At 39.0% G+C, this 27,116-nt stretch overlaps 1 protein-coding gene across 6 annotated transcripts; it reads left to right on the top strand.

The window, feature by feature from the left end:
• The first annotated feature begins 231 nt into the window (after positions 1–231).
• On the top strand, positions 232–25,847 carry zc3h11a (zinc finger CCCH-type containing 11A). Of its 6 annotated transcripts, none has more exons than XM_048611896.1 (19): positions 232–323; positions 3,632–3,686; positions 4,400–4,600; positions 5,212–5,331; positions 5,631–5,754; positions 7,920–8,135; positions 9,971–10,081; positions 10,359–10,442; positions 10,672–10,794; positions 11,983–12,087; positions 12,646–12,741; positions 13,663–13,728; positions 14,648–14,986; positions 16,194–16,406; positions 17,757–17,851; positions 18,645–18,954; positions 20,829–21,001; positions 21,920–21,993; positions 22,812–25,847. In XM_048611896.1, exons 3-19 carry the CDS (start codon positions 4,547–4,549, stop codon positions 23,065–23,067), a joined length of 2,559 nt encoding a protein of 852 aa, XP_048467853.1. In that variant the 5' UTR covers positions 232–323; positions 3,632–3,686; positions 4,400–4,546; the 3' UTR covers positions 23,068–25,847. The 6 variants fall into 6 exon arrangements, with proteins under 6 accessions (XP_048467853.1, XP_048467852.1, XP_048467851.1 ...); XM_048611895.1 differs by having other exon boundaries at positions 3,472–3,686; XM_048611894.1 differs by having other exon boundaries at positions 3,229–3,686.
• The last annotated feature ends 1,269 nt before the right edge of the window (positions 25,848–27,116 follow it).

Raw genomic sequence — 27,116 nt, 5'->3', positions numbered from 1 at the left:
TGCAAAAAGTTAGCTGCACACCGGAAGAGAGGTAAGCTTCCTGTGACTGCTTGATGGGCGCCATGCTTTTTGCTGGCAGAAGGAAGCAAAGGAGAGTTTTGCAGGCTCCATGATTGTTGCTGGCGGTGACTGTGTGAATTGTCAAGACGGTTTCCGGCAGGCGCCATGTTTGTTGCTGGCAGGGGGAAGAGAACAGACAGCTTCCGGTGGGCGCCATGTTTTTTGCTGGCGCCCAGAGACAGGCGGTGGTGGTGGCACCGCGGCGTTTGGTCGACGAGAGGTTCGATTATACCCGCGGATTGCCGGTCCCAGACCCGCTCTTGGTACTGGTTTTACCGTTATTACATCGCTAAGTCAGTGAGGGATAAGTGTAGGTGGCGCAAAGTCGGGTTTTAAATGCCTTTAGATCGAGCGGATCGAAGGAGCGGGTAGGCCGCGGGGGGTCGGAGAGAAGCCTCGAACTGGACTGAGACGGTTGCCGGGCGCAGTAGCCGTCTGAGCCGGCTGAGACAAAGAGGCCGGTGTACTGCAGGAAATAGGGGTAATATTCAACCAGTGGATCTCTAATCGTGCGTGGTTTTCTCCCCAACAAGATCTCCAAGTTTAAATGATGTTGTACTGTTTATTTCTGAGCACTTTTTTTTTGGTGGGTGGGAGATTTTGAATGAAGCTTTTTGATTTTTAGCCCTCCGGCAGTAATCAGCCTGATGGCCTTCCTGGAGGTCTACATTAACTCCGATTTGACGTGGCAACGCCATTGCCTTTCCTGGGTATTAATCCTAACTCAGTTTGCCATCTCCCATTTTCTGGGCTTTTCTTCCATGGGGCCCCATGATGACCTTTGGGAGGTGCCTGTGCTTTTGGACTTTGTCACTGGGGTAACCTAACTTCCCTTGCAAAGGTGTTGAAATTGCTATCTGAATATGAGTTTGCGAAATCCAATCTGCCCTTTTGTGAGATAGATTGATCAGACTGAAAAAAGTTGTCCTAGGGTTCCATTTTTTAAAAAGAATATGGTTATGCTCAGCTCCAGAGTGCTGAATTTTAAAAATATTTTTGGCTTTCTGCCCTTCAACTTGGGCTGACTTGACATTTTTCCATTTGCACCCTGTTTTGAATTATGCAACCAAGGTTTTTGTTTGCTAATATTTAAATTGTTTCTATTGATTTTTTTTTTGCAATCCTGCCTTGTAAATTGCATGGCGGATGATATACGATGAGTGCATCATGATTTGCCTGGAGGGCGAATATGATTTAAAGTCATGGAGAGGGGAAGAAATAGTGATTGTAGGTGGTTCATCTGCTAAATTAAGTGGAGTTGCTTGCCATGCCACAGAATCTGAGTACCATCTTTGTTGTGGCATTAATTTTTTTAAGACCTCTTCTGATTGTTATCTTAATTTGTTTCTGTGAAGAGGAGTCCTTAAACAGTGTTCTGCTGATGGAAGCTCCCATTGATTAGTTTTTTTTAAAAATGGGAACTCAGTCTTTGACTGAGAACAAGTATGCTTTCCTCCAAGTTGTCACTGTAGAACTACCTGGATGAGATGACATGGTTTTGCAAGTGCAGAGAATACATAATTGGCACTGGGGGCATCTTCTCATTGCGTTTTACTAAATTTGTGCTCTTCCCCAGGCTGTGTTTAAATTTTGCATGATTGTCTGCAGAAAACAGCAACACCAGCCTCTATTTGTGATTAAATGTCCCTTTCTGTGTCATCCCACTTTGTTAATATAGCTTTGTCTGTGGGAACTCTACAAACTGTAAAACAGATGCATTTTTAACAAAGGCTTAAGCATGTGTTTGTACAGAGCTAAACCACTTTTGGTATTATACTTAAGTAAAGCGCAATGAGCAATAGATGAACATAAATACCAGCATGTAGAGCAGCATTATGCCTCTTATGCATAACATTCCCAAAATGGGCATTCTGATCAAATTGGTGTATTTTTGTTCTCTATGCTCCTGCCCAGCCCTCAAGCTGGTAGTAGAGCTAGGTGAAGTTCTGTGACAGAGGTATTCTTCTGGGAAACCTACTGCAAGCATGGTCTATTTTCAGAATGTCAAGTAATTAACCAGATGTTGCATCTTTTGTAAATTCATCTTGTATTCAGATGGAGACCAAGCCCACTGACTTCAATGTTTGCAGTTATCCCCAAAATTCCATCCCCCAAGGTCCCCCATTGTGCGACCACTTCTGAGATGTTTCAGTGTCATGAGGTGCTGTGAAAATGCAACACTTTATTTTGTTGCTTTGGGTCCATGTTAGAGACCTGTCATTTCTGTGCCCTGTGCATCCCAGTAGTTGTTCTGACTGATCAGCTTTCAGCATTCAAATCACACTTTAACTAAATCAGTTTCAGAGTTGAAGGTTTTTTTTAAGTTTCCATTTGTTCTCTTCAATGGATACAGCTGCAGAATTCTTAACCCATTCATTTGACACAACCTAACTGAATCCCTCCTTTTAGACTCAGTTCATCTGAATTTGAATCCCAGCTTGGAGTCATGGTCAAGGTGCTCTTTCTGAATGCAATGGTAGCAACTCCTAATTTTTAGCTGTAATTTTGCTATGTTTGAAAACTAACTGGTTGCAGCTAACTCTGGGCATTCGTTCTGAAAATGTTGAACCTTCCTGATTTTAAAGCTGCAGTATCTCCTTTTGCACATAATGTGTTTCTCTGTCTAGTGATCTGTTGATGTTGATCATCAGCTATGGTCACTCGGGAGAATATTTGATCCTGTTATCAAGTGGGTGAGTTGTGCTTCAAGCACCCAGTTTCCTGCAGAAATGGTGCTTTGCACAGAAACTTGTTGTGTCTTCACTTGAAGAAAAAGCTGCAGTGACTTCTCACAAGTCCAACTTCTGCATGCTGATGGCTACGTTGGGTGTTATGAATAATCCTCTCTGGGTAAACTGTAAGATCTAATTTTCTGCAAAATATTCTTCCTGTGGGTACTGAATCCTAGCAGGATACATGCAGTGTCCGTTTTGATTCACTTGCATTACCTGGCACTGCTTGAGCTTACCAACCTTTGATCATGTTCAGAGGAGTTGTTCAGGAAGGAGCAGTAAATAACCCCACTGCAGGGCATGTTAAGAAAAGTCTGTTTGCAAATGGGGATACTCCAGTGAAAAGGTGTTTTTATTGATGGAGGTTTGGGTGTCAAAGCATGCAGGGAATGCTGCTTACAAATTTGGGGAGGTTGTTTGTGCTTTTCTTCAATAGGTGCAGCTGTCCTGGAGGAGCAGAATCGGAACCCGTGTGTGTGTTTTTTTATTAATTAAATTAGCCATTTTCACCACAAAACAAATCCATAATCCAAGGCCAACCAAGGCTGCGGAATTTCGTGGAAGATTATAGAAAAAAAAGTAGGATGTTTCCCATCTGCTGTAAATGTAGCCGATGCCTGGCTACGTGATTATGAACTTTATCGGAGGAGTTGATTTTTTAATCCCTGGCTTCCTGCAGTTCAACAGAGAAGAAGAAGGACTCATGCTAACACCTTCAAGTAGAGTCTTTCTAAGGCACTTTGTGCATGCAGATCCCAAATATTTCTATGCAGTGTGTGAAGATGGAGGTGATGCTGAGCCATTTATAACTGATGGATTGAGTGTTGGTTGGCCTGCAGGGTCACGTTGACTGGATGTCTGAAGAAACCCAACCATATTGCTGACCATTCAAAGGTACATCTACTGTTCTTTCCGATAGGGTAACTTTCCTCCGTTAGTGTAGCATTGGTTTACAGTAAACACGTACTGACTTTGGTATTCCTGCAAGTGTGGATTAAAAGATACCCTCCTTGCATTCCTCTTCAAATTAATTTTCACGTAATCTGGTCCAAGAACTGACATACATGTAGCCATTGCAGTTATAGGTTGAGTTGGAGATTGAGACCAATTCACATTGGGTCCTTGGAACTAATATATTTATTACCTTTATATTTTGAGGCACTTCACCATCACATTTGAAATGCTGCCTGTAAAATATCTGTTACCTATATACTGACTGTGTCCTTTGATATTGATATGGTTAGTGCAATTTTCTTTACTTTGCCCTCCTAATTTATTCTACAGTATGTCATAGATTAATAGCATATTGCTAATATGAAGCCTTTCATTGTAAACCACCACTTTAAGTTACTTTGTGTACAGCAGCTCTAGGCCATGAATCCGCGGTTGGGATTTGTCCAAGAGTCTTTATAAGAATAAGAGGATTTTGATTGTCACTTTTCTCACACAATGATGTTTTTAAAGCATTTTTTTTCAACAAAAAAATGAAATGGATGAAAACTGTCATGTCTGTTTGTATCTGATGGGTGAACTCTATGTTGTAACTACAGCATGCTACCCCTTGTGTAAATCACTCATTTTGCAATCTTGTTTTTCTTTTGGTTTAGATAAAGGGTGAAGAAGGTTCCAGAAGATTAGCATCTTGTCGTCTCGCCGATACAGATTATCTTGCATTGCAACTGAACAGATAAGAGTGTGGACAAAGTAACAGTGAAATCTTTGGTTTGTTTGGAAGGAGCTGTTATAATCCAGCCATGACTCAACAAGGAGATGATTGCTACTTTTACTTCTATTCTACATGTACCAAGGTTAGAATGCTGCATTTTGAGTGAGGTTTTGGGATGTTGGCCAATAGTTCTAAATGAGGTATAATAATTTAGCTAAATAAGCTAAAATAATTTAGTATTTTAGTGAGGTGAACCCATTTTTGGTATTTTTATAGTATCATTCTCAACTAGCAACTTTCTAATTAACTAATAAGATGTGTAGACAAACTAGTAAATAGTTAGTGTACACTACTGGATAAATTAAACATTGACCTTACACTAACGAGCAAAATTGCACACTTATCAACTAAGCATTGGACACCAATAATGCAGAATATTTTTGACAAACTTTGAAATGTCTGAAAATTAGATTTCCCAAAATACAATGTTGTTTAGATAGGCATACACACAACATATCAATACGACAAAAATATTATTTACCTATTTTTATTACTGCACACAGCAATAATCTTTACGGAAAATCTTTCCTCGGTGCTTGAGTGCTATTAAGAAACTACTGACAGTAGCCTATTTTGCATTGCTACGTGTGGTGTATCTCTAATTAACTGGAAGGGGGGATGTATTAACTAACCTTCTGTATGTTAATGAGATGAAGAGCAGGATCTCTAAAGTGTATTATGTTCGCTTGACAGGGCAACAACTGTCTTTTTCGGCACTGTGAAGCAGCCCTTGGCAGTGAGACCGTTTGTACCCTATGGCAGGAAGGTCGCTGTTTTCGGCAGGTCTGCAAGTTTCGTCACATGGAGATTGAAGTAGGTTGTCAATTGAGCTTCCCTATAGATAAATATAGATTTCAGGGTTGGTGCACGCATAGAAAGATGCTTCGGATAATATTTTCCAAATGTGCACCCAATTTTACCAATGTTTTGTGTTCGCTTAATACTTCTGGTGTTTCTAGTTGTACAATTTCACATTCTGTTATTGAATTTTCTTGCTTTGCTGAAGCTGCACCCTGTTTAGACTGTTCTCAGGATATGATTTGTAATGAGATGGATGTGTGAGATATTGTTACTAAATTGTCACGTGCCGTCTTATTTTATTTTTCTTTTAGAAACGGCGGAGTGAGATCCCATGCTACTGGGAGAAGCAGCCCACTGGGTGTACGAAGTTGCACTGTGCTTTCCGCCACAGCATGCCTCGCTTCGTTGAAGGAGTTTACTTCCCTGCTACGAAAGGTCTGAGCACTCTTTTTTGTTGCTGGCATGTTACTTGAGATTAGTAATCTGGCCTGTTTTTTTTTTTCTGACAGTCACATTCCTTATAAGTGTTTCTTCATGATTACCACGTGTAATGTAGTAAAATTGGGTGTCAGGAAACCCTGGAGTTATGCAAGCTGGGAAGCATTTCAATTTTTTTCAGCAGTATAGATGATACTGAGAGGGGCAAAGTTGGTATCTGGAATAACTTGTTCCACATTTTTGGCTTCCTTTCAAAATCGATCTACTGAACTGTCATTGTACAGCTTCCTCATGATTTAACACTTCACTTGGTGAGCTGAGTGATAGGTTCATTCACGAGTTATGGAGCCAACATACAATGGGTACCAAAACTTTGCAGTTGTGTGCAGAAATGTGCTCTTTTCCACCAGCTTTCAGTATCTTTTAGAGTAGAAAATATTAAAAGTTGCAAAAGGACAAGAGACAACTTTTCCTGTCTACTTTGTTCCACTTGGGAAATCTGGCATCCTTATCTGGTCTGGCCTACATGTGATCCAGACCCACAGGAATGCAATTGACTCTTAACTGCTGTCTGAGCATTGATGAATGGGTGATAAATGCTATCATAACCAACAATACCATCATCCCATGAATTTCTTTTTATTTAAGAAAGGAATTTTACCTTTATAAAATCATATTTCTGTCAACCCATTCACTCAGTAGCAGCAATTACAAAGCTGTTTAGTTTTGGGGAGTTCAGAACTGTGGGTGGCAACAAACCAGTTGTGATAGAATCATATGAATTAGGAGCAGAAGTAGGCTAGTTGGCCTTTCATGCCTGCTCTGCCATTCTTTTAGATCATGGCTGATCTTTCTATGTTCTGTATTCCATATTTTCATCTATCCAAAATAACCTTTGATTTTGTTGTCCTCACCTATTTTTAAAGAACATTCAATGATCCCGTCTCCTTTTTCTTCTGAGACACAGAGTTCCAAAGTCTCTCAGCCTTCTGAAAGAAACAAAATTTAATCTTTTCTGCCCTGGAAGAGCAAGCCCAAATTTCAAAAGTGTCTCCTAGCTATAAGAGTAAATGTCCTTTCAACACCCACTTTGTCAGGATCGTTCAGGATCTTACAAATTTCAATAAAATCATCCTCCCTTCTCTAAACTCTAGTGAAATCAAGCCTGGATCATCTAGTCTTTCCCCATAAGACAACCAGTCATTCCAGGTATGAATATAATGAACCTCCTTTGAACCGCTTCAGTGCGTTTACATCCTTCCTTAAATTAAGATGATAAAACTATTCAAGATGTGGTCTTACCAATGCCCTGTACAGCTGGAGAATAACTGTTCTTTGTTCAGTTCTACTTCAAAGGATAGCATGCCATTAGCCACCTCAATCACTTGCTGTGCCTGCTTACTAACTTAGTGTGACTTGTGCACCAGAACACCTAGATCCCTCTGTACCTTGGAGTTCTATAATAATTTGCCAGTTAAGTAATACTCTTATTTATCCTGCCAAAATGAACTACTTCACATTTGTTCACATTATATCTGATCTGCCTGATTTTTTTTTGCCATTATAACGCGTTACAGATCAATAGAGAGATTATGTAACCTTCACAACATACTTTCATACCTACCCTTGTGTCAACTGCAAATTTAGCCACTACACATTTACTTCCATCATCTAAGTCATTGGCATTAATTGTAAAAGTTGTAATCCCATACAAGACTCTCTCATCTGTTGCAACTTGCCATTCTAAAAAAGACAACTTCTTTGTTTGCTGCCAGCCAACCAATCTTCTATTCATGCTAGTATTTTATCACTGTACCATGAGCTCTTGTTTTGCACAATAACCCTTTGTGGAATCTTTAAGTATTGACTATCAACTGGCTCCCCTCATCCACTGCTAACATTCCTTCCTATTTATCCTTTTATTAACATATTGTTTGTTTACGAGTCATTTCATGTTGTTTTGCAACGTTAATAATTATCTTCCCCCTTAAAATTCCTTTTAATGTGTATATTTTGCTGTATGTTTGTTGCTCTGGTTCTCAATCATTGCCAGTTATTGACTTGCTGCATAGATACTCCAGAGATGAATTCCTTGTGATTTAGTACTTAATATTTAATCTCAACTCTGGTGTTCACAGTGATATGTTCACTCCTTTCCTTAGGTGTCCAAACCAAACAGGAGGTGTCTGAGGCAGCTGACGAGCCCAAGTTACCACAGTTACCCGTAAACCAGCTGCAACAGCCTAAGATTCCAATTCCATCTAATCCATCCCCTCAAGTTCGAGGGGTAATGAAACTAGAGGCATCAGAAAACGTTCCAAGCCCTACTCACCCTCCTGTGGTTATCAATGCTGCAGATGATGATGAAGATGATGACGGTGAGTGAGTTTTAAATTCTTGTAATGTTCCTGCCTCTTCCCTCTTTTGATTTGAAGCTACTGTTTCATTGTTCCATGTACGTAAACTTTTTTTGGCAGTATTTATAAAATCTATAGCAATCTTGCATTATAGTCCAAATTCAGTCCGGAACTTATCTGGCATGCCTTAATAGTAGAAGTGAAACTGGTTTCAGGATTATTGTGAAAAGAAGTTTAGTTCCTCCCTCCAAGATAACTTGGAGTGTTGCTGGACTTAGAAATTGAGTATCAGAACAGGATCTAATGCTGTTGTTTACTTATACGATTAATTCTGTACTTCCATCTGCCACATTTTTAAGGAAGACTTTTCAGCCAGTATAGCTCATTTTTTAATTTTCCCACCCTCTTTCCTTCACTATATTTATTTGTTGCTCGTGACTTATCTGGTCAGTTTCTACTTTCACACATACAGTGTAAAGAGATGTAAAATCTGATTGGATATATCCAATTAGCAGTGGACAACTCGACACCATTTTTTTAAAGTTTCCATTTTCTTATTCATAAAAGTTTGTTTCAAACAAGGGAATCAGATCACCAATTGGAATAATAACTCATCTGCAACCGAAGGCTTCGTGGAATCATTTAGGCAAAAAAGTGTAAATGAGAGTTCTGGGTTGATTCTTCCTCCAATCTAAAACATAATAACTCGCTAATATATAGGACCTCTTCTTCTTTTTGTGTATCTTAAAACCAAGTTGATTTTGTAGTTACTTCGTAATTTTCTGTGACCTCAATAATTGGCTAGCAGTGTTTACATTTCTCCGATGCCTGCATTGAGATCTTCAAATGCTTGGAATGGTAGAGCTTTAAAATTAGTAGTAATGTATTAGACAGGAACCGCTATGTTTTATGTTGTTGGGTTGTCTCTTACTTTTTTGTTTCAGGTTTGTAACTATAGGTAGTTCTATAGTATAATGCAATAGCGTGAGGTCATGGAAGAATGCAACTATAGAAAATCGCGTTATAGGAAAATCACCTTACCTGTACAGCAGAAAGTTTGCATTATCCAAATAGCGTCCACTATTCATCAGTTGCGTAACAGCCAATTTGCGTTAATGAAACACGTGTTACAGCCGAACTACCTGTATATACTTTTTACATGCAGGTTTCTAAAATGTTACTTTTTTTTGCCCTTTTGCATGTTTAACCAATTTACTAAGCACAGCAACAACCTGTTTTGTAGATCACTGTATTGTTACTTTACTATGATAAAGTGGTCACCATTGGTTAATGAGTTCTTTAGTCAGTCAGTGATCCTTTATAGACTCAGTTGGCTGAACAACTTGTTTGGTATGAAGAGATGATGCCAGCAGCATGGGTTTAATTTCTGCACTGGCTGAGGTTACCATGAAAGATTCTGCTTCACAACTTCTTCCCCTCGCCTGAGGCATGGTGATCCTCTGATTAAACCACCACCAGTCATCTCTCTCTCTGTAATGAGAGAACAGTCCTATGGTTTGACAGGACTATGACAACTTTAATTTGTATAGTTACAAGTATATTGGATGGCCCTAGGCTGTGTTTGAGAACTGTTACCACAATTACCCATAAACCAGTTGTAACAGCCTGTGATTCCTATTCAGTCTAATCCATCCCCTCAAGTTTGGGAGGTAATGAAACTAGAGGCATCAAAACATTCAAAACCCTACTCCCTGTCCTGTGGTTGTCAATCCTGTAGTATTGTGGCTTGTAAAGAGACAAAGGTATATTTCATCTGGTATCTTTGCTGTAAAGAACGAGGGCGAGGGCTAGGGCTACAACAGGGTTAGTCACTGATATTTCAATTCTCATTTCAGATCAGTTTTCTGAAGGAGAGGAAAATAAAAACATGCAGCCCCCTACTGCAGAAGAACAGAATGGCATCCGTGTTACTTCTGCCAAGAAACAGGCTGTCCATGTTAAGAAAGGTAATTTAAAGAATTCCAGAACTAACTAGATACTCTGGGCCTGCTGGAATTAGTATTTGAGGTGACAATCCTAGAATCTATTTACACGCTTGTTACTACAGTTCCAAGTGGATGTCAAGTTGAAGCAATTAATAGGAGACAAATGCCTCCAAAAGGGGAATGAGGAAAGATCTACTGATCGGTGTTACTCTCTACAGTGTCTCCTGACCAAACTAAGTTTTGTTCAATGGATGCTGATTCACATTGTTGAATTAATAAAGATCTTGTTTTCCGCCAGCAGATTGCAGTTTGGATTTTGGTATAAAAACCCTAGAGCAAATTAGACAGAAGAAATTAATGAAGGAGAAAGTGAAGAAAATGGGTAAGTTTTGCTTGCTGTCTGACTTATGCTCCTGTATTTGATGATCCATGATAATATTGTACAACACAGCAGGCTTGAAGGACTGAATGGTCTACTCCAGCTCCTAGTTTCTTTGTTTCTATGTTGTGTATATGTCTGAGGAGGTTTGGTGGTGGTGGTAGTCTTGTTTTTTGTTTTGAAGGAAGGTCTGTGTGGAGAACTTAAACTTTGTCCTGTTTTCTTGTCATAGATGAGCTCCCAGTAGATCTGGCAACACAGACACAAAAGGTGGAGCCGAATCGCGAAAACCTAGTCATTGAAAAGGAAAATGTCAGAACGGTTTTCCGAAAAGTAACTGTATCTCCAAAGAAATGTGAGTGTTTTGGGTCAAGGCAGAGTAGTATTTCGTAACAATTCATTGAAATTAGATAATGGAAGAGACATTAGGCTGTAGCAGTACTTTGTTGATTACATTAATATTTGTTATCATATAATTGCTTTGAACAATGGACATTCCTGGTTAAGTCTTAATAAACTTCTACTTAAACAGGTCACGTTTAATTATTTAACCTTTAAGGTTATTTGTTTTGCTTTGAAAAGTTTGGAGCTGATATTTAACTTAATATCCAATTTGTGATTTTATTTTAATAAATAGTGTAGTAAAGAGATGGGAAGTAATCCACTCCATGGTCACAGTGGAGGTTTGAGTATATTTATTCTTTTCTTGGGAGTATTTCAAAAAAAAGGTCGGAGGGCAATGGAAGCAGAGTCAAGAATAGCTTTTAACAGGGTGTTGATTAAACGCATGAAGACAAGTGTGGGATTATGAATCAAATAAATGACTTATATACTAAAATTTACAGTTAAAAATATTCTTCGCCACACTTTTGGGGTTGTGCAAAGTAGTTTTGTCATTCCCAGGCAGTGCATGGCTGGCAAGTCCTTGCTCTCAGTCCAAAAGAATAAAGACAATCTAGAAAGTAGTTTGACACTTGGTGAACTGGGAACAAAATTGCATCTGTGTCATTCCGGGCATGTGCTCTGTCAAAGTTTGCTGAGTCTTGTTCTACACTAAATATGCAGCTATATAAATGGTTGTATACAGTGTTTTGGACACCAGTTTCCATATGTATTTTCACAGTGAGGTATCTGATCATGTAGTGAAGAACTAAACAAGTAGTGAGAACCGAGATGATCCAAATTAAAGCTAATTGAGCTTGTCAGGAAAGTGCTGGAGAAAAACTGAATACACTGGAGAAACAGCAGAGTCAACATTGCGGGTCTAGTGACCCTTCTTCATAATGCCTTAAAGACGGGTCACTCAAGCCAAAGGGTTGAGTCTGCTTTCTCTCCACAGATGCTGCCAGCTGGGCTGAGTTTCTCCAGCAATTTCTGTTGTTGTTTCAGATTTCCAGCATTTTTGTTTGTCAGGAAAGTATCAGGTGCAAAGTGCAAAATCTAGCATAATTTGTTTTTTTTTTGATGGAATACCTAAAATCGGGTTGGGTTGCTCACTATTTGTCACAGAGAATATCTATTTTCATTTTATTTTCTCCTCTAGTAGCGATTAGTGAAGGTGAATTGCCTTTTAAGCGCAGTCTTGCCGAAAGACTTGGCAAAAAGAAAGTGATGCCAAAGGAAACCCCTGAGGAATTGCCAGTCAAAGGTATCTTCCGCTTCATGTTCCAATTGCTAGCATCAGCTATGTGGTTGAGCATTTCAAAATGTCTCCCTTTCTCTGAAAAAGAGGCTTGGGTTTTATAGAGCACTTTTCACAATCAAATATTTGGAATATTGTCACTGTGAGTTAGGAAATGTGACAGATAATTTATGTGCAGCAAGTTCACACACAGCAATATAATTTTACCTCTGGGCTTTTATCACACTTGCTAAGCAGCAGTGTTACTCACTTGGGTTCTAGGTGTTTTTCATTGCTGCGTCATTAGACATTGGGTTGACTGAGTCTACAGAGATGTTGTAACTCCAAATCAATTTTGACCAAGATTGATTTTTTTTTTTACACTTCTTCTCTCTAACTTTAAGCTTTTCTCCAACCATCCAACTTATCTGGAGAGTCCAAGTTAAAACATTAATCTGGTTGATATCTCCCATGCTATTTGTGGTGAGGTAAAGGAGTCTTGTTTTTCCTTGACTGTCATTGTTGCTAGTTATATACTTTGTAAAGATGACATTTTGAATAAGGTTTCCATTTTAATTTTTGAAGCTGAGATTGAAACAACTTTAAAGCGTAACCTTTCTGAGAGACTTGGCAAAAGGAAGATACTGGCTGAGGATGGTTGTGAAGAACTAGCACAAAAAGGTACAGAAAATACTTGCATAAATTAGAATTGCTCAGCTGCGATCTGGCACTGAAGCTATTCTTTTGATGAATAGGAATAAGGAGTAGCTGTGGTAACCACAGTTCAAGGTGACACATCTGGCAGCAGAAGATTTAGTCTTTTTCAGATCTGTGATAATCTCAATAATCTGATTGTGGGGTTTCGGGAATCAGCACACCTTGATGCTTGCTAATTTTTCTGAGTCAGTCAGAAGCAATTATTCAGAATACTAAAAATGATAACTATTATTTTGGAAGTTTTGTGTTTATTAGACAATTTGTACACTAAATATGCCGTGCTGATTCCTGATTGAAGTTTAAAAAAAAAATGGCAAACGACATTTGAGCAATTGTGGAATGCATCAACCTAAAGTGGGAAAAGTGATCCCAAATACACCAATATATGAAGGGAAGATACCTGTAGGAACCAGTTCAAAAACTGTCGTTTTTTTAGCAGGACTGCCGAGTAGCTTCCTCTTTGTTTACCTTGCATTCACTCTCATCCATGTCAGCATAGTGGCAGTGCCCTAGAAAATCAGTTAGTGCCATATATAAATCATGATTTTTTTTTTTTTTTCCTTTTTTTGTCGTCCCATTTCTGTTCTATTTTGTCCTATCTACCCCCCGCCTCCATCTGCATAAAGTTCAGAATTCAGGTTATCTTCGTTAATTCTCTGCTTTGTCCTGTCTAGAAGGTACAAAGGGTGGCTTAGTGATTTGACCTAGGATTTATTTTCCATTTTCTGTAATAAACATCAGTGGCCTTGATGATATTTACCTCGTCAAGGCTCTGTTGCTCCTTAGTCATCACAAAATGGAGTGTTATACCGTCTCAATATCAAGATGAATGATTCTCAGTGCTCTACGGTCACTCAGAGATCTGCGTTTCTTTCTTTGTTTCAGTTCAAAATCCCAGGTCCATAAGGGAGAGACTTGGTCTGCCTGCAGAAATTTCCACAGCAGAAAATGGTATGTTGAAAAATTTGAAAAGCTGCTTCTGGTAGTCTGGAATAGCAAGTGTTTATTTCCCCTGACCTCAATCCATCTTCAGCAATTGGGCATTTTTTTATATTTTCTACATTTGTCTCTTACCCCTAGATGACAGACAGTGCTCTAGTCTCTGGTTCCTCAACTGCTCCTCGCTAGTCAATCTGTAGTATTTATGTACTTAGACCAATATATATGCAGACAGCTTTGTTTTATTTTCACACCTTACCCTGTGGCTTCAGTTGTGAAATGTGAATTTTGTATTCAGAAACATGGCTTGCAACCCAGTACTTCCGTGGATCATGCTTGCACCTTGAGCCGTTCCAAAATCAATTGTGTTCTTTATGTGCCAGCCACAGAGCTTTATATCTATCCCTTGGATTCTTCTCCTTTTACACTGAAACAGTTTAGTTGGGTCATTTCAAGTTTGGTCAAATCTTTGCATCTTTCAGATACCCTGTCCAAATTAGGGAGCACAAATAAGAACTCGCAAACTTGCTTCAGCCCCTCGATAGAGCAATATGCTGTACTTCATTTTTCTTTCTGTATCTATATCAAGGAACAATGAATGTTTAAGACTTGCATTGGGAGTATGGTCAAAATACTATCAAATAACCTTGTTATTTACTTGCTGAGCATCTCTTTATCCCAAGCCATAACCTTGTTTTGTTGGCAAGACACACTGTTTATATTCTGCTCATCCCAGAAACCTCCTTTTTGCTATGCAGTGTTACAGATCTTGGATAGCAAATGACATACATTTGACATTTGTAGAATTAAAGACTTTTGCATGATATTGCACTTGTAGTGACTACTTGCTCTTGTCTGTTGTCTGTAAGTCAGCTTTCGATTTGCATTCTGCAAAGAATTGTTCAGTAACAAAATTTATTCCACTTTGCAGAAAAACCTGTTAGTAAAACAGAAGGCTCTGGAGAAATCAGAGTGAAAACCTTGGATGAGATTCGCAGGGAAAAGGCTGCCAAAAGGGACCTTGTTGATGGCAATGGAGACTTTAAAGTTGGTGTTGGTGTTACTGGTCTTAATAAACCTATTCAGGCCTCCACTTTCCTGGAGGAAGCATCTCAAATTATTAGGACAGTACGAGTGAAAACAGCCTCTGAGTCTCTACTGAAGAAGCAGGGGCAGCTTCCAGAAGAAACTGGAAAAGATAGTGCATCCAAAAAGCTTCCTGAAGCCACTCCAAGAAAGGAACAAAATCTTGGAATGGGAAAAAGCAAGGGTGAGTTGTGTTCCTTTTTGTGGCCTGTGTTACTTTAAGAACACAGCCTAACAGTATAGCTTGACAGCTGTCTGTATTCATTAGTGCAAGTTGAATTTTTTTTCCTTAAGTCATCCCAGATGAAGTGAGAATTCTACCAAGCAGCCTGTGTCTACTGCATATCAAACTGGCTGCAATCAAATTATGGGAAGGTGAAAATCATTGCCTTTGGTCCCTATCATAAACTACATTTCTGGTACACCTACAACATTCCTCTGTTTGCAGCCAAGCCACACTGTTCATATTCCCCACCAAGATTAGCTTTCAACCGCATATATGCACTCCACCACTAAGGCCATTTTTTAAAAATCTGTAGCATTGCCTGACTGTTCCTTTGTGTTGGATTATCTATTGAAACCATCATCCATGCATTTGTTATTTCTAGACGTGTCAAATCAATTAATTCTTGACCTCCTATTTTCTATACACCATAATATTAAATTCATCTCAAACTGCAATCGTGTCCCAGCTGTTGGCAACTCCTATTCACCCTTCAAACCGACTCAAGTTCGCTCCTGAGTTTTGAATCGGCATCGTTTTTACACCCCTTAATAGCCTTGCCACCCCCCACGCACCTCCCCCCCCCCCGCCCCACTTTCACTGTCATTTCCTCTAGCCCTACGATTCTCTGAGATGTCACTGTTCTTTAAATACTAACCTCTTTGGCACTCTAGTTTTAATGCTGCCTGATTGGCTGTCCCTTCAGCTGTCAAAGCTCCTGGAATTACTTCTGTAATCGCCTCTTGTAAGTCAAAATCTATCTCTTTGACCAAGCTTTTGATCAACTGCCCTACTATCGCATTGTGGCTCAGTAATATATTGTCTGCTTAATGCTGCTGCAAATCTCCTTGAAGCAGTTTACTACATGGAAAGCATTGTATAAAAAGAAGTTGGATGTTTTCCGATGCAATATGGTGGCTTATGAATTTTATTACATAGTACTTTTGTCAGGCATGTCATACCTGCATCTGCGCTCTGTTAATGTTATACTTCAAGTATGTTCAAATTTTCCTTGGGAATGTTTTTATTTTCTTGTTTGCTTCTTTAAAATTTTTTTTTTAAATTTGCAGTACTGCTTCACCTGAAAGCTTTTACTTAGAACTTGTCACTTCTTTGGAAGTTCCTCAAGTTCACTCCTATTTTAATTTATCTATGTTGTGTACTACAGCAAAAGGTCAGAAGGCAGCCCCTGATGAAGTTGTAAGTAAGCCAAAGCCACTGGAACAAATCAGAGTTAAAACTCTTGAAGAGATACGACGTGAGAAGGCGCTGCGAAGACAGGGGAACCAAGAGAGTCTCGCAACACCTCAAGAGAGTGAGAAGCCAAAGAATGAGACTTCATCTATCCGCAAGAGACTACTGCGAATCACCAAACCTATAGGTGTGCTGTGATTTAATATGAATTCTGTGAAACTAGGTAAACATAGAGATACATAAAATATTGAATGCTTGTGATAAAGGGCCTGCAATAATCATGGGTGACTTCAATCTGCATAAAATTGGAAAGATCGCATTAGCAGTAAGAGCAAGGATGGGGAGTTCATAGAATTCTATTAAGGTAGTTTTTTTAGAGCAGCATTTTCTACAGCAGGCAGTGCTAGACTTAGCATTGTGTAATGTAATAGGATCAATGAATGACCTCAAAGTTAACTCCAGTATTTTAAAAATTACTTGGATGAGCTCTTCAATTGTCATAACACTCAAGGCTATGGACCTAATGTGGGGAAAGTAGCACTACTGTTGGTAGTTGTGTATTTTTGGTGGTACAGACTGGCTCCAAGGGCCTCATCTGTATGATTCTATAATGCACACCTGGGTGGCAGCAGCCACAATGTGTTTGAACTTTGCATCCAATTTGAAAGGGAGAAGATTGGTCAAAGGCTAATGTTTTAAACCTAAAGTAAGGGCAGCAATGTGGTATAAAAGCTGAGCTAGCTGAAGTGAACTAGCATGTGAGGCTAGAGGATAGATGAATAGAGACACAGTGGCAGACCTTTTTGAGATATTTCATACTATTTGCAATAGGTATACTCTTATTATAAGGAAAAATTCCAAAGGGAGGAACCACTATCTTATGGTTAACTAAAGTTAGGGAAAACATCAAACTTGAGGAAAAAGGATAACTGTGCATTGATGAGTGACAAGTCAGCTGATTGATCTGGATATACAGAAAAGGCACAATGTCTAATAGGTTAATCAGGAGGAAGTAATTAACAGTAAGCTAATAACATCACACGAGTTTCTGTATGTATTTTAAAAGAAAAAAGTAAATTGAGTGGTCCTCGAAGGTGTGAATAGGGAGTTGATAGATAATTAAATGGACATAAAAATTGCTTTTGTTTTCCCTATGGAAAATATCGAAAACATTCCAATAATAACTGTATATCAAGAGGTGGAAGAGAGAGGGAGAGGAACATAGTGAAATTATAATCACAGGGCAAGTGGCACTGATGTACCTATGGGCTGAAAAGCCCCGGAGTCCAGGTAGACTTTATCCTAGGGCTTATGAGGGAGTGCATGTGTTGATAATTTTCCAAAACTCATGAGATTCAAGAAAGGTTCTATCAGGCTAGAAAGTAGAAAATATACTCCCTCTAGCCAAGAGGGGAGGGAGATGGAAGAAAATAAAGACCAGTTAACTTGACACCACTGTTTTTTTTTTAAACCTTTGCTTTCTATGTATTGTTTGAAGCTCAACAGAATTCAGAACTTTGTATAATCTTTTATGCAGAAGCTGTCAAGCCAGAAAAGGCTGATGTTGAACCAACGGATATACAATCAATGGATGCTGCTGCCACCCAAGGGGAGACAAGGGAAAGTAATAAGGTCAGTACAATATACGAAAACATTAAGTATCTTAGACTTTAAAGGTCTTTTTTCACCTCAGCAATTGTAGTAAGAACTGTGGTGTCTTTCTGTTTGGAAATGTTTTATGATTTTGTAATGATTAATTCAGAAGAAACATCTTTACCCAAACAACAGTCAGTGTGTACTTTACTATTTCAGGGAAAGATGAAGTGAATAGCGTAGGGGGAAAGTAGCTGAGCTTGAGAAAGACAGGGTATAAGAACATAGGGCTTAGGAGCAGGAAGAATCCCATTTGGCCCTTCAGGCCTGTTCTGAACATTCAGTAAGTTCATAGTTGATGTGGTGATTGTCTTGGTTCCCCTTTCCTCTCAGTGCTTCTTCCTCCCTTCCTCCCTCCCCAACCCCACACGCATGCATTCACACACACACTCTTCAACTTCCTTCTCCATTAGAAATCAATCTAGCTCAGCCAAGATTCTGAGTCTGGGTCCTTCTTCAGAGGATCATTGCAGACTTGATGGGCCAAATGGCCCCTGTTCACTTAGTAGTGATTCTATGAAGGCTCGCGCTCTATTGCATTCTGGGAAGGAGAAGTTGACACTGTTATTGAAAAAATGATTCTTCTCACATCTGTCTTTAAACGACTTTCACCATGTTCTCCAGTTTTAGTTTTTACGATGGTAGATTTTAAATGAGGGAAACATGGAAGGAGGCTCACGTGGAGCATAAATTAATGCTCTGTGGACACTTTGAACAAACTAGTCTGAGTCACTGCAATATATCGTATGTAATTCTGTCAACTTTGTTGCAGTCTGCAAATGGAAAAGAATGTCCAAGGTTGCAGAAGGTGCAAGTTAAAAGCTTTGAGGAAATACTGAAGGAAAAACGCCTTCGGCAGCTGCAGGAAACTGAGAAAGAGCCAGGTCAAGCCTTGCCAGGAGAAGAGGCAACCACAAATAAAATGGACTGTGAAATCCAGGCTACTGACCAGAATAATCAGTCTGCTGCTTCAGAACTAAGACCAAACAATCGACTTGTAACTGAACAACCGATTGTTAAGACAGATGGGAAGCTGACCACTGCCAGAAATGAAATGGCAGAACCGCCACTTGCTCTGAAAGGTATCTGTCTCTTGAGTTTGTGCTTTCATTTACATGTGATTATTGTTTGTTTGCTGCTGCATGTTCCTGACCTGTTCCTCCATGCTTTTTCAGTTAACAGTAAAGAATGTTGATTGCATTCATGTTAATAAATATTCAATTCTGATTGTTTAAATTTTAGCACACTGTAAAATGTCATGATTTCCTTTTCTCCCTCACCTCATATAGAACCATAAGAGCTCAATATTAGTACATACGCAATACCATGCATGAATAAGAACATGTTTCAGTCACAGTATTGATGGAATATTCAACACAAAGTTGGAGCACTGGCCTGCATTTCTGTCTTGTGGAGTGTTCCTTACACTCAGTTGCACTGTCTCTAGGTTATGTTGCTGAGACCTGACAGCCCTTTCCTCTGGCATTTATGGGCATTTGAACCACAGTTAATTCTGATCCTTTTCTTTTGAGACAAAAGCACACTGATTACGAACATGCCTATGAGCCTGCCCCTAGTTTGAAAAGTCTGCCCCAACTCGAGACCATTAGTGTATACAGGGCAGTTATTGCCTGGTCAGTTGCTAATGGGTAGGTGAAGACATTCCGTGATGTCTCTGCTTATTTAAACAGCAGCAACCAACAGTAAAGCTTTTGAACGAAGTCTGTCATTTCAAGTTAAGTTTCTGTGATGACACTGTCAAAACCTATCTATGATCTCACTATCTATTATTCATTACTTTGTGGTGCATTTCATTATTAAGAAATTTAGCTTTTCATTCCTTAAGAATGTCATCTTTTCACTACACTAAGATCTTTGCTTTGCTTTGTTGCTTCCCTCATTTTTGTACTTCATAATTTTGTTTGCTTCTTTTGATTTGTGCAACTCTTGTTTTGCTTTCTCCCTTTGCCTGAAATCTCCTTTTATAGTTAGTGGTGACCTGAAAATCTGGAAGATCTGGTTATCAGTATATGGAGTAAGCTAACCTGAAACACAAAGGAAAGATTAGGCAGATTTCTGAAGTTATGATACTGTTCGGAGGACTGAACTGATTCCTATCTTGTAGGCTTAGTGTTTATTGCAAGCAAAGATGTAGATATTAATGAAAGCTTTAAAACTGTATACATGTACACCTTTCCTTCATGGAAAATGACAACCAAACTCATTAAGACTGGGGAAAAATTAGCTGAAGAGTATTTTCTTAAAAATACTTTGATCAAGTAACAGTTAAATTCAGGAAAAAGAGTTAGTCACAGATTGGCCGAATCAGGTCTGTAACTGAAGTCACTTTGCACACAAGCTTTTAGAACTGGGGTGCCTTTCCGAATCATTCATGGCAGACTGAATTCTGTTCTTTTTTTTTTGGAGAGAGTAGTGTACACTCAAACTTCCACTTTATAGTGATCAGCAGGTTTTCAATTTTCAAACTTTGAGCAGAGAAAGAGCCAACGAAAGCGGTGTCTGACACAAGTTATCTCGGACTCTTGCAGTCAAGCTATCATCTTTAACCCACAGACTGGTTCATGTGACCCCTGAAAGTGTTGCTGACTTGACATCGTTATCCCAGCAACTTGTTCTTTCCAAATGCAAACATTGTTTTATGTCTTCTGTTTTGTGATGTTATTTCCAAAATAATGTGTTCAGCTATTGATGTTAGAAACTAATATTATGGATAGCACATTTTCATAACACTAGATAGAAACTTGGACTCCTGAGGCTGACTTAGCTTCTTGTTGTGCTGCGAGCTGCGTACTGGATTTTTTAAAAATATATTTATAAACCATTAAAAAGAATACAGGGTTGTAGAAAGTTATATTAGTTTCTAATATCTAATTATGGGTTACAGTAATATATTTTTTGACTACATGACTCTAATCTTTTGCCATCTTTTTTACAGTAAAACCCAAATTAAATGTGAAACCATCATTTGTGAAGAATTCCTGTCCTGTGAGACTCAACCAAAAACGCAAATCCCCTGACAGCCATCCTTCCAGTATTATGGCAGTTAAGCCACTCAATACTGGAACTACTGATCTGACAAAGCAGCCACCAGCAGGGAAGACCATTACAGTAAGAATCTCACCTGCGAATATCCTGAATAAATTATTCAACCCGCATTTCAGATCACTTTTATGGTTCTAATTAACTGAACAGTTAGAAAATCTTTCCTTCTCTTCCTACACTTAAAAAAAAAAGACAAACATCTCCACAGTTCTTGAAAAGTCAAGAGAATCTTTTCTGGATATGAAATACATTTTAACGTTATATGGGTCTTGAGTTGCACCAGTTGCTGCATTATGCCAGTGGTGAAGAGAAAAGTTCTAATTTTATTTCTCCCGTGCAGTATCCATTACCAGTCTCTGCTGTTCTACCTTGTTGACTTTAATTGGGTGTAGGGTGGGAAAATCAAAAAGACACATTCGCATCTGCATTCTTGGTATTTGGCTCAAATTTTGCGTTTCTATCTCCTTCCACCACTACCCCCCCTAACGACCAGCAGCACCACCACCACCTCAATTTTTATATCCATTTAAAAACATGCTCAAGGCTGTCTTGTCCTATCATCCACTGGCATGTGCGCCCTGTTGAAAGGGAAGAATTTGAGAGATGTTTTGGCTGACCTGCAAAGTTTTGGGTACAAAGTAAAAGAATCTGTTTAATTTCTCTGCCTAGTGGTAAAACGGGGCTTTGAACTATAACTGTGGATTGACAGGAATCTTTATTGGTGTATTGCCTAAATATACAAATCTTATTTACTCCTTTTGCACCTAATTTTAAATTCCAGGATACTCCACATCTCTCACACTGTGGAGATCCTTATTAAAGACTGGTTGGTCGTTTTTCCTTTGTATGATCGGTGTGCAGTGTTCAGTATTGGTTACACAGTATTTTACCATTAGTTTTCTTTGACACATAAAATGCTTGTTCTGCTTCTGAAAGGAATATTCAAGATATACTTTTGTAATTTTTAACGTTTTCTGTCTTCAGCCCACAGCATTGCCAGAACAGGCAGAAGAGCTAACCCCTCTGACTTTGCAGGTGCCAGAAAGATCCAAAGAAAGGTGAGGTCTCGGTTTCATTGTCGTGCATGCAATGTTTAAAAGAAGCAGTTTGCCTAATGTCAAAAAGTAAGGAGAGACATTCCCCTGAATGCAGGCCATTGCGCTTTGGAAACTTGCTAGCAGGTTGTACAATTCTGTAGATGGGAGCAGGAAGGAACAGCAGGATTTAGGTTTAATGAATGGTCAGAACTTGCGGGTTGAGCTCACTGTGGGGAGAAAGGGTCATCCATTTTGAATCCAATAAAGGCAGATCTGAATACTGCAAGAGACTAGAAACTGGGGAGTTTGTAGCTTGACATCCAAACCTTTTTCACAATTCAAAGCTACCATACAGAGAAAGTAATTAAAAGGCATAGAAACATTTTGATGGCTTATCTGTAAGGCCTGAAATAAAAAGGGGGGGAAGCAGTCCCTAATTCATAGCCTTGGTCAAACACGGCCACAGTTCTTGATACTGGGTCTGAAAAGGGATATTTTGGCCCTGGAGGAGATGTAGCACAGGTTCATTAGAATTTTACCATTGTTAGTTTGCTTCTTAATGTTTAGCATCAAAATCGGACAGGAATGATGGGTACCTGAGCAAGTTGAAGCAGGCTGTTCTGCATAATTGATGAGCTTCTGCATGATTGTGGAGAGGGCACAATTAACCACACTCTGCAGGGGTTGTGGGGCAACAAGTGATTATTGCACATGTAAGGTTAATGTCAATAGTTCTAGTTTTTAAAATCTGAAGAGCCAGGAAAATAATGAACTTGAAATGATTGCCAAAGAAAAGATTCTCTAGAAAGCTTACTTTATTCCTTTTTTTTAATTTCCAGGAAAGTTGATCTTGCTGTGCAGGGCAAGTCGACAAGCATCTCACAATCAGAGATAAAAAATTTTTCACTTCCCCAAGTGCCTGCTAAAGCTCGGAGGTTGAGCTCAACTGCATCCAAGTCTGCCACAACTGAGGATGATTTTGAAGAGCTGATGAAAGAATTCTCAGATGATAAACTTGAAGCAGAAATTGATTTGGACCCTGGAAAGGATGAAGATGACTTGTTACTTGAACTGTCTGAGATGATTGACAGTTGAAAAACTTAAACTTTGTTCGGACCTACTCAAACAGATTCAAACTCTGCCTCTGGAATAAGCAGACATTAACCATGGACCTACGTTTTGTATGCAGTGGGGCTGTGTAATTTATAAAGCTGTAAACAAAGCTATGATTACGTACCATGTACAGTTGGAAACCATATCTGTTTTAAGCACGTGCTGGTTTTATGACCAGCTTAATTCATTGATTATGACCTTATGACACCCATCACCTCCCAAAAAAAAGCAGGCAAAAGGTAGTGTGATATTAACCTGCCTTCAGGTTTACCCAGTTTGAAGAAAACCCAGTGATGAGGCTTATTAGCAGCTTAAGATGTTTTTCAGTCAGCATTGTTGAAAGAGCCTTGCCCATATCTTGACGTTCAGCACTAATAGATGTGTGCATTCTTTCCTTTGTAATGGGTTCATCCTTAGGCTTGGCTCATTGGCCTTTCCTTACCTCATCTGCCATCAGAAATGGGGACACATAAGGTTAATTCTCTGGAGATTTAATTTATGTGTGGAGCTGTTCCTAACCTAAAGCTAAGTGAAAGTATTTGGAGCAGCCTAGTTTATATTTTTTTTAAATAAAAATTTTTAGATTGTACACGCGGGCTTACAATTAAGAGTCCTGATAGTGTATGCTTTAGAAAAATGATTACAAATTATTCCACCTGATGGGAGAAATTAGGATTTCAGGACTCCTAAGCATATTTTAAAGTGGGAGAAGCTTAGGTCTGCGTCGAGAATGTTGTTGTAAACTGTCCTGTCTGATACGGTTCTTGAATGTTACTGGGACTATTATGATGTTACATTAATAGTTTGAGAAACATGTGTTTTTAGTTCCCAGAGGGTTCTGACTTGTATCTGGACAGTTAATTTGTCACTTTTGCAAAAAAAATGGTGTTTACCTCTTAATATATTGTTTTGTGTCTCTTTTCCCTCTGCCAACTGTTTACAGCCCATTGTGAATCTGTCATTATTGTCTCAAGTTCACCTTGTACCACCCCACATGCTTGGGGTCAAGTTGGAAGAGGCTCTGATCTGAATGTTTGGGTATTTTTAGAGAGTACTTGGTATTTGCAGACCATTCTGATCTCTGTCCATGGACGTATGTAGCTACTTTGTATGATTTGTTGTATTCACATCCTGACTGTAGTATAACAGCAAGTGGAAGAAAGTGTGGTTACTCTGAAATTTTCTTAAAGTAACAGCCCGCATACAGAAGATGTTGGGATGATATTGGTATTTACTTGAGGTGTAGTCTTCTGAATACAATCAGTGTTTTGGTTTGGGAAGGTGGCATAGTCTTTCTTTAACAAAAAATTGAAACTGTTTGCTGCAAGTTCAGTTGCTAGGCTGAGTTTTGAAGAAGATTAGACTCATTGGGATGTTCTACTTGGTATGTAAAGCTGGAAGATTTGGGGTCTGTAACTTCAACACTTTTGAAGGATACGACCAGAGATTTCTCAAGGATGTAGTAAAGCTATCAATAAATAACCCAACAGTGTCTAAGAAGCTAAAACGTCTATATCGTAACACTAGGGTTGGCCAGACTATCTACTGTTTCCAGGACAGTGTTGAAAGATAAGTACCGTAAGGACTCCTTAATGCACAGTCTTCTTGTGCTGAAGTTAGTATTGTTTATCTGTAAAGCCTGCTGTATGCCAATTGTTCATATTGTATTAAGGGCACAGCCAAGCTTTTGATTTTCTGGTCACTACAGGATGGGCTGAAAGAACTGAAGAAAATCTGCCCCAACAGGATGTATGCTTATGAACTTCGGAGATTTGCAAGGAGCAGAGCCAGTTACTTCACTGGTACAGACCTGTTAATATTAAAGCATATCCACCTTGTGTAGAGCTTTGTTGTCAGAGGTGAGGGAAGACAAATCGATTCACTCCAAGGTAAATGTGTAGTGCCTTAGTTTTAACTATTTGCTTTCTGCTCAGCAGAAGTAGCTTAATTTCTAATGTGTGACTAATGAATAGTTTCTGCCCCCACTCCCAATCAAAGCAGCTAATTACAAGTGAGCAACAAAAACACTGCAGTTCTGATCTTTCCGCTCCAGAAATAATTCTGAAACTATTCAAAAGGCAGCAGGAACTGCACTGTAGAAATCAGCGCTGACATGGTCCTGAACTGGAAAGAAACAGAAGACCAGAATGAAAGCGCCAGTGCTGCAGTCTTAAACTCCAGTAGCTAGTTGGTTGTTTTGAATCAAAGTAGACATAGATGCTGGAACTACGAGAAATAAATGAATTAGTTGTGATCATGGAGACCACCTTTTTTTTTCATTTGTTACTTATTTGTATCTTTAAGTTGATGGACTCCAGTGCTGCCTAACTGGCTGATGAGAAAACAGATGTTTTTAAAACAATTGAAAACCCTACACATTGTATATGCACACGGTTCAGTGAAGTAAAACACAAATGCAACTTCACGTTCCAGAGCAATTGCTATCCTGTAAAATACTAGAGGTGCTTCTTCAAAGCAGTCTGTCAATATTCTGCAGAGGCAATGCTAGCTTTCTTTATGAAACATTGTAAAATATTTTTGTTCAATTATGGTCTGCATTTAGGTTGACTAATAGAATTTGTGTGTTTTAGGATCTAAAGCAGATGGTCTGTTTCTAATATTTCTGTACTTGTGTCCTTTGACTTGTGTACTTTTTCTTCTCATTGTTCAGATGTGCATCCATGTTGCTGGGTGATTTTATTTATGACTGTGCAGACACTGAATATATAACATTTTCTTTGTAATAAAAGGACTATATTGTTCACATTGTGTAATTTGCTCTGAATATCATGGATCCTTGGAAAAGTCTAGGAATACGTCACGTGAATATCAGCGCAAATTAGAACAGGTTAGTGCTTTGTTAACTGACCACATCACATGGGTAATTCGACAGTACTTGAAAACTAGTGGCTTAGTGTAGACTACCCAATGAGGAGAAATGAAATCAGGTTTTGAGTTTATCTCATTGCTGGCCTCTTTCCCCTTTTCCTCATTTGTAGGTGTCTGAATATAGGTTATTTCGCCTTTTGTGCTTGCACTGTCACTGTAGAATTGAGACTGAACGACCTTAGCTTTGTGTTCCCATCCTATTCCCATATCCCTCAATTCCCTTGAAGACCAATTCTGTTTTGAGCACGATCTCAAATATTTTGAATGTGTTTAACCTGATGTTCAAGGTGGAAGTCTTTTACTAACCCTCTTTGATTTTCTCCTTCTAAAACACACCTTAAAATCAAACTTTAAGACCAAGTTGTTGGTCAAATGTGTTAATGTCTCCTTAAGGTAACTAACATTTTTTTGTATAATACAAGGTAAAGTCACCATAGTTTGGCTAGACCGTAGGGCTGTTCTCTCATTCGAGAATTGACTGGTAGTGATTTAATCTGAAGGTTACCATGCCTTAGGTTGGGAGAGAGGCTGAAAAGGAAAGTTCTTTGTTGTAACTTCGACAGGTGCAGGAATTGAACATCACAAGCTGGCTATCCAGCCCACTGAGCTAACTGACCCCTCTATGTAATTTAAATGCTAAAAGAATATTCAAAGCCAAACTGGATGATCAGGGAACAAGGAGTCCCTAGCTACTTGAATACAAAGTTGATTAAGGCAGTCAGTGATCAAAAGCAAAATGCCACAGATACTGGAAATTTAAAACAAAAGAAACAAAATGCTGGAAATAGGAAGCAGGTTAGACTATTACGGAGAAAAGGCAGACGTGGAGTTGAGGATTATCAGATCATCCATGATCGCACTAAATGGCAGAACAGACTGATGGGTTGAATGGCATCCCGGAAGTGAAACAGTTGCCTTTCAGGTTTAGGACAATCCGAACTGAGGAAGAAAAGCAATGGAATAGATTTGCAAAACCTATTGCTAGCTTTCCTCACTTCTGATGAAAGGTCAACCTGATAGCTCTGCTTCATTGCATGGTTGGTGCCTGATCAGCTGTGAAGAAATTTTCTGTTCTTAGATCTGAGTAATAGTAAACAGTCATTTGTCTGAAACATACAATGTCATTTCCCAGTGGTTGACTC

Source organism: Rhincodon typus, chromosome 25 (assembly GCF_021869965.1).
Source record: "Rhincodon typus isolate 14 chromosome 25, sRhiTyp1.1, whole genome shotgun sequence".
Lineage (NCBI taxonomy): Eukaryota > Metazoa > Chordata > Chondrichthyes > Orectolobiformes > Rhincodontidae > Rhincodon > Rhincodon typus.
This window is presented reverse-complemented; position numbering and strand designations above follow the sequence as displayed.